Raw genomic sequence first — 12,238 nt, 5'->3', positions numbered from 1 at the left:
TTTTGAAAGATTCAAATAGCATTTTAATTATAGCACACCCACCAGGCAACATATAAATGATTACTATAAGGACGTAATGTGATCTAAAGCTTGACACACAATTATCCCTTTGTGCTGGAAAAAAAATGTAAATCGCAATTGTGTAGTATGTCACAGAAACATGAATGAGGGAATGTAAATAGCCACATCCCAACAATGCTCTTTTTGTCCGCCGCTTGGCAACAAGGTGGGAGAAGAGGACTTTGTGGAAGCTTCCTTTTTTTCATAAGCTGCATCCTCTGCACAGACTTAACGCGTGATCAGAGCGGTCATGCTTAGTCACGTCGTCATGTGTCAGTTCTGAGAAACACTGAACTGGATTCACTCAGACATTGTAAATTATACATTATCACACCGACTTTATACAGCTGTTTGTCTGTATTAGGCAATTATTCCAATACGGGCCAGCATGTGTGGCAGTTATTATAGGCCATACATGTAGCGTAGCTAACTCACAGAGCCTTGAATTCTGATAGAGCAGTGTAAAACAAATGGGAACACAGAAGAAAATCACTGAGAGGATTAGCTGCCTTTATCAGGTTAGATTAAATTTGATTTGTGGAACGATCATGCTGGACTTGGGCCACACTTCCCAATTTAAAAATGCTACATGCTGATGTTTTTTTAAAAATGTCCTAATGACATCTTAAAATGCCGTCCATAAAAACATGTACTTAAAAAAAACACTATACAGAGGACAGGACATCCCTCTTGGTTCTTTGCTAGATGTCATCAAATCGATCATTTAAAGGGCAGGGCTCTGGGGTCAGATCGACCCCGAGTGTCATGATGATGTCATCTTTCTGAATTCATTTACTTACTGTGCTGGTTATGAGGTGACCAGCATGCATCAGTGATCATACTGAAAAATTTATGTATTTGAATTTAATATTTGACATAACATTTTAAAAAAAACCTCAAACTTGCACTGCAAATTTGACCTTTTTTACTGATCTCACTGAGGCCTCAGTACAGCCTCAGTACAGCCTCTGAGCATCTTTCAATCATCTTTCACATTCAAACGACATTTTTTAAAATGTCCAAATCAGTCAGATGGGATATTAAACAGACTTTGCCCCTCCAGCTTCTTGGTGCAAAGTCAGTGCAGTGGCCAGTCAAGCCCATGGTCTAGGTCAGCGGTCCCCAACCCCCGGGCCTCGGACCGGTACCGGTCCGTGAGTCATTTGGTACCGGGCCGCGAGAGTTGAGGCTCAGGTGTGAAATGTATAGTTTTCAGGGTTTTTATCGGTTTTCAGCGTTATTTTGTTATCGTTTTTATCGTTTACTCGGTTTTCCTTGGTCTTTTCACGTGTGTTATGAATAAATTTTCTTTTTTTCGGTACCGGTACTAGTTTTATTTTGTTGTATTTATCTGCGACACCTTAAAGGCCGGTCCATGAAAATATTGTCGGGCATAAACCGGTCCGTGGCGCAAAAAAGGTTGGGGACCGCTGGTCTAGGTAACCGTGCAGAGAAATTACAGCGAGGGGGTGTCATGTGTCCTGCCAGTCCCCATATACTGCCCATTAGTATGAGTGAAACACTTAGGGCCTACTTCTATTGCCTAAATGCTTTATGACTGAAAGGAGTTAGTTAAGATGTCATGTGCCACATTTTTAGGGGTTTCTTCAAACTACTTACAAGCTTTGGAGTCTTCCTTTGAGAGCCTAATCACCCTTGAAAGTAGAACCGGGATGTCTGCTTCTGGCAGTTATAAGAAAATTATGACAAATAGCATTTGAAAATAGCAATCTAATAGCAGAAGGGAGACAGGCCCAGCTGTCATCCATATTTCTGTGTACTGTTTTTGTCCACTGGACCCTGCGAGAGCCCTCTGACCCAGTGTTTTGAGTTTTCTTATATTTTGATGTTTATGGTTTATGTTTAAGATCATGTAGTTATCTTCAGCTCATTCTATTTTGCCTAGGTTGCCATTTTAGTTCAGTGTTTATTCGGTGTTTAGGTCTCCCTCGCCCTTCATCCTGTCTCTTACTCGTTTACATGTTTCCCCTTTGTGACCCATTACTTCTGTCACGTGTGTTTCCCCCCAGCCATCATGCTCTGTTTGTGCTTAGTTGTGTCAGTGGCTCATCCCCAGTCCCCTTTTCCCTCTGTATGTATTTATAGTGTGCATGTTCCTTGTTGGTTTGCCATGTTAAGTCTGCATGTCTTAATCTGTCATATATAGAAGAGCCACCTTGACATGCATCTAAAGGACAAAGGTCACTCTTTCGACGATGCCATTGTTCACGTATTGAACAGAGAGGACAGATGGTTTGAAAGAGGAGTGAAAGAAGCCATCTATGTTCACTGTGAACGGCCATCTTTGAACACAGGTGGTGGTTTACGACACCAACTGTCTGCCATCTATAATCCAGTTTTGAGATCCCTTCCCAGACGCCTTAACGCCAACTCACATCCTGGGCCATTTGACCTCAGGAAATCACATGATAAGGTGAGGCTAAGTTTCACAATCGGTTCACCTGAAACCTTGGCTGATTGTGACCCACACCCATTTTCACACCTTGGCTCATGTGATTAGGTAGAGGATCAATAGGGGGTCCATGACCCTCTTGGGGACACTCCCATAGGGCTTAAATCTGGGATTCTCCACCAGTTGCTCTTAGAACTGAAGAAGCTTCTCAGATGAGAGGTGAAACGTCTTCAAGGAATCTTAAAGAAGTCCAGACGGTTTTCTTTCCAACCTCCTTAGACTACAAGGCCCTGGATGACTGAGAACCTTCACAGACAATCTGTTATATGTTTCATGTCTGCGTGTCCTATGTTGTCAAGTTTGTGTTGTCATGTCTGCATCTCATCATGTTTCCTGTTTTATTTTGAAGAGGTCTGGTGTTCCATGTTTAGTGTGTTTAGTTTCACTTCCCCTGTGGTGTCATTATGTTCATTCTAATCAGCTGTTTTCTCATGTGTTTCCACTTCCCCATATCACCTCCTGTGTATATTTAGTCTGTGTGTTTTCATTCATTCCTTGTCTCTTCATCCTGCTGTGTGATTCCATCTTTCAAGGTCTATGAATTGATGCCAAACGTCAGGTTTCTATGTTCACGTTCCAGAGTTTTTTATGTTTAGACTTCGTTCTCCCAGTTTAGTCTATTGTTTCGTTTCGTCTCTGCCTTTTGTTTTTGTACTGTTTTACCAGCCTACAATAAACGACTCACAGTTTCAATCCAAACCAATTCAATCCTACTTTATTATAAAGTCCTTTCCAGTAAAAAATAACCCTTATTTAAGATCAAGTTTAGTTTTCGTGTGTCTGCACTTGGGTCCACCTCCTCTCTCCACACAGTCGGCTTCTCCGCTAACTGTGACACCCTCAGGTTAGAAACCAGTTTAAATGCCGGGTGGCCAGAAGCATCAACTGAATAATAGTGTTGCATTGTGTTTATCTGGGCTTATAAATAGGGAAATATCAGTTTAAAAGACAATATGTGAAGGTTGTGTTTAGTGTTTGTTTCTGCTGCCTCCAAGAAGCAGGTAGTTTACTGCTTAAACTACCTCCTTCTTCTTCTTTCGGCTGTCTCCATCTTATCCTATCCTGACCATGTCATACCAACCATCCTCCTTCCCAACATCCATGAATCTTCTTTGATGGACTTGCTCTTTTCCTCGTGCCTGGCAGCTCCATATTCATCATCCTTTGTCGCCTACCCCGCCCCCCCTGTCAAAACCATCTCAGACTTCCTTCCATGTTTCTTTAAACTATGAGTTAAACTCATTCAAATCACATTTTACATTTAAATAAAACTAATCCATCTTAAAGTTGCTTAAACGAGCACTCAACAAACAAACTGTCATTTTTCCTTGTATTCTTCACCAGCATCGCTATAATAATGTTTTTCACATGTGTCTAAACAGAAACTGACTGAAATGGTGAGAGACATAGCAGACCTCACACAGCTTTGTTTTACTCCCCGTGACCCGTAAATAAAAATATAGCGTGTAAAATGCGTCATAAAAAGTGACTGTGATTTCTTCTTTATGTTTAGCCAAAATTAGAAAGGCAATAAACTCTTCAAAATGTCAAACTATTCTTTTGATATTCTTAAAGCATCATGAAGCCCATTAGTGAGGTGCTGAACAGTTTCAGTTGCCCTCGCCATTGATTCTCCGGGACTCCTGATTTTCAGTCTTTAAGAGTCAGATGTTTTCTCATCTGCTGTTTTGGTGGTAGTGGTGGTGGTGGTGGAGGGCCCTGTCTAACATACTGGTTTACAATCTCATTGTCATATTTGCCAAAGAATTAAGTGACTCACTGATCCTCCCACATCATCCCAACCAACCAACCAGCATGCCCACATCGCTCTCGCCACCACCGGGATCACCAAATCACCTCACTGCTAGGATCGAGGGTCCAAGGGTCTTTGTCTCTTTAGCACTGCTGCCTAAAGGCAAGTGGCTAAGTGACAAATGAAAACATAATTCCTGCAATCATTCTGTGAATATCTAGATAGAAGCTACAAGCTGTAACCCAATGTCTGGATTCATGAAATGGTGTCCAAGAAACACCATGAAAGGCACTGTTCAAATAAACCGAAGCGCAAGCTCACAAGATAACACGTGATTAAAACATATTGACAACCTGCTAATCACTGTCACTGTTTGTGCCGCTGACAGCATGCATAAAGTTTGTTTTGATGCCAAACAAGCGGGTGACCAGAAGCACTTCAAGGGATTATACCAGAAGGGTATATTGCCTGTGTGATGTGAGAGTGAGGGGGAGGTGTGGAAACAAGATATGGCAGGAAACCTATCTACCAAACACCTTTCCACCGGCCGACTGGCAGCCTCGAGGCAGAAGCAAACATGACTCAATCTTTATCTTAAATGCCAGCAGCTAAATTACTATACAGCTCAAAGAGAATATGTATGTGTGTGTGTGTGTGTGTGTGTGTGTGTATGTGTGTGTGGTCCTGCGCAGTAAAGTGTACAGATGGATGACTCATCCACCAATCATGTGACTCATCAATCACTGCAGTTACCATTTCCCTGCCTTCTTCTGAAATTTTCCTTTTCTTTAGTTCTCTTTCATTCCCGTCTGGCTGTTGTTGCCTTTTCCCTCCCTGTTTTTTTACTCTTCATTTTGATTTTTTTGAGATAGAATAAAGTCCCTCTATGGGTTTTTCTTTACTTGATTGATGTGGCTGTCACTGAGATTTACTGTCTTTCTCTTTAGTGTTTTATTTTTTTGTTTTAAGCTAAAGAACCAAGTGTTCGTGCTGTTTTTGCTTCGGCACAAATACAACAGAGCACTCGCCAAAAAGCCATGAAAAAACTGAACTTTAATAAAATAATTGCTTTTATTTTTTATCATATAGCAAAACTAGTAATCATCATGCTGTTATTTACACATTGCACGGGCATATTTATTTCACACTGTACATCTTACAATGCTAAAGTGACATCAACAACAACACTCTCCTTTTACAAGACAGATGGCTTCACTGTGGACACAGTGGCCCTCTTCCTTTGAGATTTCTCTTTTTTTTATGTTCACAGTTTATTCAGAGAAGACAACCATTTTGAATTCTCCATACTGTTTTATTTTTTTCCTCTTTTTTTGTTCTTTTTTTTTGTTCATTTTTTAAGATGCAAGTAGAAAGACGTGCATTTAACGGTTTAAGCACAATCCCTGACTCCCCGGCCTGAAACTTTTCAATGAATTTCTTCTGAAAAATGAACAAAATGTTTTGTAGCCTCTTGGTGGAAATCAGTTGTTTTTTTGTTTTTTAAAAAAAAAAGGCTGCAGAACAGATAGCATGATTTCAAGTATTTTTTTTTCTTTTAAAAATAAAGGAAAAAATAGACACAATAGATATGACGCGTGCGTAAAACAAAGTAAATGTGAACTAGAGATGGACAATGAGAAAATGATCCAAAACATGAAGCACTCCTGCAGAGTCACGGAGCGCTGCATGGATGTGGCGACGGTGGATCTGCCGTAAATATGTTGACACAATAACTTCTGGATCCCAGAATGCTTGAAACCCCTTAGTCCACCAGGTTGGAAGTGTTTAGTGTTTAACTTTGTGCTTTTGGAGTCCACAGGGTTTCTACATTGGGATGATGAGAGAATTATGCAATATGATATTTCCCTTATAGAACCATGGTGCTTTGTAAGGCAAAAATCTGAATCTTGAGTTTGAAAAAAAAAAAAAAAAACGAACTGAAATGTGTGTATTTGGCACCTTTGCAAGTTGCAGCTGTTTAAGGTTGATCCAATCAGAAATGAGAAAGGCAACTACACACATCAAATACAACAAAAAGTATACTGTCAACATTTGACAATATCCGTGTTCTTTCTCTTTTTCTCTGTGGACGTGTGTGCGTGTGTGTGTGTGTGTGTGTGTGTGTGTGTAGATAAGAAGTAATTGAACTACTTTAGTTTTGTAATGTGACGTACAGAATATAAAACAAAAGATACAAAGTGATGTTGTAAACATGATTCTCTTACAATGGCCACATCTGCTTGTGAATGTGTCACAATGTGATTCTATGTAAGTGTGTGTGTGTGTGTGTAGTGTGTGTGTTTGTGTGTGTCCTCTATAGATCTCTGAAATATGCAAGAACATCAGAGATTGACCTGAATGGAGGCAGACATACACCATGGTATGTTCTGTTTCAAAATGTAAACTGAGCAAGAGGCTGAATATGGTTACAGGGAGCTTAAACTAGGACACCTTCATCCTCTCCCTGACTGAGAAAATCAACAAAAATACAGTGATTAAACCAACATAAATCTAACTTTTTACTTCTGAAATTTCTCATCAGGCTCAAAACACACCTTCTCTGAATCTTTTTTTTTCCCACCTCTGCTTTAGCTTTCCTCCCGCTACTGTATAACTATCCCACATCTGTGAGTCCCTCTGAGCGGACAGTGTCCAAAAAAGTCTCTCAATACATTCTGCGCTTCATGTAGATCCTCTCAATAAAGTTTTCCAGTTCCTCCTCACTGTCCAGCTGAGGCACCAGCCCATCTTCCTCATAGTCATCTCCCGGTGTGATTTGTGGATAGTAGTAGGGGGGTCGCCTGCCTCTCCTGGGTGTGGTTATCGGTTTGGGAGGGGGCAGGGGTTGGTAGGTCCGTGGGTGAGGAAGGATATAGTTAGAGATATAAGGGGTAAGAGGCAGGCGTGGTGGTGGCTGCTGCTTCCAGCCTTGTCCGCGGTTCTTACCCCCGCCCCTGTGTCTGCGTCTCGGGGCCTGGAGGTCAAGTTCCTGGGGGCCGAAGCTCTGGTCTCTGGAGGGGACGGGCTTGCCATAATATTGTGGTTTGGGATATGGGAAATAAACAGGGTAGTATGCTCGATATGGCTTTTGGTAATATGGATAAGAGGGGAAGGCTAAAAACTGTTTCTGGGGCTTATACCAGTAGTCAAGCTGCTTCTGAGGCTTATACCAATAGTCCTGCTTGTATGACTTGACTTTATCCTTGTGCCATTTCTTGTTGGACTTGTTGTACCTATAAGGGGCTTTCTTGGGGTTTTTTGAGGCTGTGTAGTGATAAACAGGCGGGGCAACCAGAGGAGGAGGTACCAGAGGCCTAAAGCGTGGGGCAACAGGGTTGCTGTTGGTTGGCAACTGTTGTAACTCTTTCCTTTTTTTCTTCTTCTCCTCCACATCACTAATAATCTCAATCACATCATCGGCAGGCAGGTGCAGCTTGCTGCTGATCTCAATAAGCCTGTCAATCATCTGCTGGTCCAGGTCATCTTCATCAGGAAGGACCTCCTCTGAGCGTTTGTCCTCAGCCGTGTTGCCGGCGGCCCCCATGCTGCTTTTCTGCCGGGGCTTCATGTAGGACTGCTGCTTCCTCCCCATGTACTGCAGCAACATGTCAGAGGCGATGTCTGCCAGCCTCTGCTCTTCCTCTCTGGCTCGCTCGGCCTCCTCCTGCTGCCGGAGCACCTCCTGTTTCTCCGCCCGCGCTCTTGCCTCTTCCTCCATGTGGGAGAGGCTCTCCTCTTCTTCCTCAACCTCCTCCTCCAGCTCCTCCCCTTCATCCTCAAAGTCATCCATGAAGTTGCCCCCCTTCACAGGTCTGTTGCGGGACGGGTTCTCCTGCCAGTGCTGCTTCTTTCCTGCACGTGCTAACTGAGTGTTGTATGCTTTGTAGCCCTTCAGAGGAGGCAGGATCTCATTATCTTGGAGACCCAAGTCAATGTTCTGGAAGTAGCCTCTTATTTTGCGCTGCAGGGAAGGGTCATCTCCCTCTGAGGTGGAGCCTGGCATGGCCTCATCTAAGAAACTTTCCGAGTAATTTCCCTCCTCCCGCCCCTCTCCTTTGTCTTTCTTTTCATCCTCCCTTACGCTATCTGTTCCCACATTCTTCACAGACCACCCTTGATCCTCCGACCTTGTGTTGTCATCCTCCTCCCCCTCCCTCTCCTTCAAGTCATCCCCCTGAGCAGCTGCCAAATGGCCTACATTTAGCTGTTCAATAGCCTTATCGGCCCCTCGCCCCTCCTTCTCCTCCTCCACCCCCCTCTCTCCCTGTGGCTGCTCTGTTCTCCTTATCTCACCACCCTCAGAGCCTTCAGCAGAGGGCAGCTCCGGACTCCGATCCCCTTCCCAGTCTCTGTTTTTGCTAGCCTGTTTTTCACTGTCCCCCAGGTGGTCCAGGGCCTCAAGCAGAACCGCAAGCACCTGCGCAGGGTCCGTCACTTTATCTAATTGGCTGTCTTGACCCGGGCCCCGACCCCAGTCTAGGGACACGTTGTCAGGGCTGGAGAGGCTCTGGGGCTGGGGCGAGTGAAAGGGGGCAAGGTTGTCCTCTTTACGATCTGTCCGGGTGCGCCCCTCCACCCCACCCTCCCCTGCCTCACCCCACACAGGGGCGGTGCCAGCTAACTGTGGAATGACAATGAGCAGGACCAATAGGATGAGGTGGGCTGTGGAAGGGGCGTGATGACAGGTCATGACCATGCAGAACTGGCAGGAGGGAGGTTAAGCACCTGAAGAAGGAGAGAAGGCAGAGAAAGAAAGACAGAAGAAGGATGAGAATTTATTCACATATCATTTCTTATCTCTGGAATCACAAATTTGCTTTTTTGCATTGTTGTTACTTTATTTTCTTTATTGTTTTCTCCCAGTGGCAATGTGAGCATTGGTGTCATTTAAATAACATACAGCTTTGGTGAAAAAGCCAAAACGTAGAGAGGACTGACTGGTAAGAAAAATGTCATTAAGTCCACAGCCTGCCATAAAGTTTCAAAGAAAATGTACCTGGAAAAATGACCAGTTTTTCAAACAAAACATTTTTACCACAAAGAGGCCACCATATAAAAAAAACAACAACAAAAAAAACGTTTTCCAGTTATTGTAGAAACCATTGAGGACAAAAGCAGGCAGACGTAGCAGCAAAATGCAACAAATTCTCCTCTCTTTTATTTTCGATATAGAGCGTTTTTGACTGAAGAAAAAGTGGTTTCTAACATTTCCAGCTCCAGTTGTGTCACTGCTGTGCAGCTTGGATACAACTGAAAACATGAAGATGAAGCTCTGAGAAACCAGGTCGTGACTCGTTGAATTAACCGCAAGAAAAAACAGAGAAAAAAAAAAAAAATGCGCATTTCTTTGAAGGGATGGGGGATAATCTGCACAAAGAAACTGCGTTTCGATTCTAAACATCGTGCCTTTTTTTGTCTCGAGTCGCGCGTTAACCCACTCATTACCTACTCATTATCTTTAAGCCGCACGAATCACCTGGTTTGGAATAATACATCCCCTGGCGCATTTTGTCAGTGTCACGAGATTTAACTGAGCAAACTGTTTGCAACAGCAACGAAAATGCGCATCCGGTAACTGATTTGCGTCTTTTTTCTGGTATATGTTAAAAATGCCTCACCTCTTCCTCCAAGCCAACCCATCCAAATCGCGCGCACCTCCCATTTTCTAACGTCTAGTTCTTAAAAAAAAAAAAAGAAAGAAAGGAAGGAAATACTGAGAACAAAAACTGGTCCGAGCTCGCGTGTCCGTAATTGCTGTGATTTTGGTATTCCATGCGTCAAAGCGATGTCACCAAGACACTGGCACAGAAAGCTGCAAGCTCGGGGAAGTCATGCGTAAAGCCGGTGGCCACGGTTGAGTTATTTAACCCTACGGTTCCTGAGTGGTCCATCCAAATTGTAAATTAACCGGGCATTAAGTTTGAGAGGATAAAGCCTTTTTGCGCAAAGACAGGAGGGCGCAGCCAGTGAGGATGCAGGGCTTTGTCCTTGTGTGGCGTGAGCATGTTTCTCCTCACTGGCAGCGGTGGAATGCAGACAAGCGCAAATTTTTGGCAGCACAACTCAATTTGATTTTTTTTTTTTTTTTCATTTTATTAAATCAAGAGAAACGAAATTATTCGACTTATCAGGGCCAACTACCTACTCACAAATGGTTGGGATTCTAAATTATTTCGAATTAATAGCTGAAAACCGTCTGTTTAAATCGTGCTTGTTAAAAGAAAAAATACTGAAATCGTAAAAATGTGCACATTTTTTCAAATGTGCGAATTCTTCAAAGGTTTTTAAAAAAAATCTTGCGTGAAAATTTTCCCAAGCTCTTCTGAGAGGCAGCTAGACATGTTTATTAAATATTATTGTCTTCACATTGCAGGGGATTCATTCTTAATTTATACTGAGTGAGTGAAATAAACAAAATACAAAATGAGATATTTTACTGGGGATTTTTTACACTGCATTTAATAATTATTATCATGCCTATACGTTCATAAGAACTGGGTTTGTTCGTAAATGTCACAATAATAACATTCTTTTTAAAAAAAGAAAATTAGAAAATTGTATATATATATATATATATATATATATATATATATATATATATATATATATATATATATATATTGCTCGATTCCCTAGAATAGAAATCATACACAGTTTAGTCTAAATTTAAGCACCATATAGAAACAGCCACAGTTCACGTCTACTTCATAATCAGACAAGCAACAGTCGCACATAGATTAATTCTAACGATGAAGTTGCAAATTTAAAAGAAAAAAAACGCGAACTATTTCTCGGTTTTTTTAACAAAAAAAAAAACGTGATTATGAACAGAGAATTATAACGAACTGAATAACAATCAGAAATTGTCCTAATCTACCTGGTTAGTATGGTTTGTGAATGATGCAGAGACAGATTTCGTTCCACTTACCTGAAGTCCCACTGGGGGGTGGGGAAGTGGTGAAACTCGCAACGCACGGATAAAGCCAAGATTATTTCATGAATAGTGAAAGCACCTGAGAGAATTTCAGCTTTCCTCCCTTTCTCTTTCTCTCTCTCTCTCTCTCTCTCTCACTCTTCAGCCTGTGACCAGCATCAAGGAAAAAAAAAATAACAATCAAAAAATAATCTAACGTCTCTTTATTTATTTGTGAGGTGTTTGTATGGCGGCAGCACTGGTGCTAATGTACAATTGAGTGAATGTTTTCAGCACCACGGTCAGCGCAACTTTATTGTATATACCCTCGGCGGACCACGTGATCCTCCCCACCGCCACCCCCCAGCTGCAGGCAGTGCTGACGTCACTTCCATTGATAAGAATGTTGGTGTGGAGATGGCACTGTGAGTCTAGGCTGGCCCCAGCTGATGAATGAACGGAAATGGCATGAATGAAATAGTACTTTTCCTCAATGAAAGGAGCAAATTGTAGAGATAGAGCTGGTACACAGCCATTTTCCTTCTCAAATATTAAAGGGTGGTGTGTTGCATCTTCCTCCCTTGTTGCTTCCTTCCTTTGCTCTGGCTTGTTTCAGAATCAGGAGAAGAGTGGGAGGGGAAAAAATAGAGTGACCTCTTTCACAGGCTATCAATTAGGGTCATTTGGTGACATTCTCCCAAGAATCAATGACAAGAGGCCGATGTCTCGCTGCAGTTTGCTTGTTGGTTTTGGTCTTAGGTGGCCCCGGATCATCTGTAGCTCATGAGCTACGGCGGGAGCAGCCGCACTTTGCTGCTTGATTTCTTCTCAATTTTCAGGGATTGCACAATTTTCTACCCACCCAGTCATTTCTAGTCGCTCTCCATCTGTCAGCGGCTCAGTGTGCTCTTAATGTGGCCTCTCATCAGCATTGTTCTGCGCCAAGGAGACACGAGCCAATGACCATTTGTACATAAATCAGTAACATTTCACGATAAGGGCAAACACGTGCTGAAGCAATATGTTATGATTATATGCA

The 12,238-nt window shown here is 42.5% G+C and overlaps 1 protein-coding gene across 2 annotated transcripts; it reads right to left on the bottom strand.

Moving 5' to 3' along the window:
- Positions 1-5,338: 5,338 nt before the first annotated feature.
- LOC146379101 (uncharacterized) lies at positions 5,339-11,498 on the bottom strand. Of its 2 annotated transcripts, none has more exons than XM_084942396.1 (2): positions 11,215-11,498; positions 5,339-9,011 (listed from the first exon to the last, which is right to left on the bottom strand). In XM_084942396.1, exon 2 carries the CDS (start codon positions 8,980-8,982, stop codon positions 6,952-6,954), a length of 2,031 nt encoding a protein of 676 aa, XP_084798522.1. In that variant the 5' UTR covers positions 8,983-9,011; positions 11,215-11,498; the 3' UTR covers positions 5,339-6,951. The 2 variants fall into 2 exon arrangements, with proteins under 2 accessions (XP_084798522.1, XP_084798523.1); XM_084942397.1 differs by lacking the exon at positions 11,215-11,498 and adding an exon at positions 9,905-10,331.
- Positions 11,499-12,238: the final 740 nt, after the last annotated feature.

The sequence above is a fragment of the Perissodus microlepis genome, chromosome 10, assembly GCF_051167445.1.
Source record: "Perissodus microlepis isolate ML-2025 ecotype Zambia chromosome 10, ASM5116744v1, whole genome shotgun sequence".
NCBI lineage: Eukaryota > Metazoa > Chordata > Actinopteri > Cichliformes > Cichlidae > Perissodus > Perissodus microlepis.
This window is presented reverse-complemented; position numbering and strand designations above follow the sequence as displayed.

Bases quoted from the DNA above. Each gene is read 5' to 3' on its own strand.
- LOC146379101 (XM_084942396.1), bottom strand. From the start codon at position 8,982: ATGGTCATGACCTGTCATCACGCCCCTTCCACAGCCCACCTCATCCTA.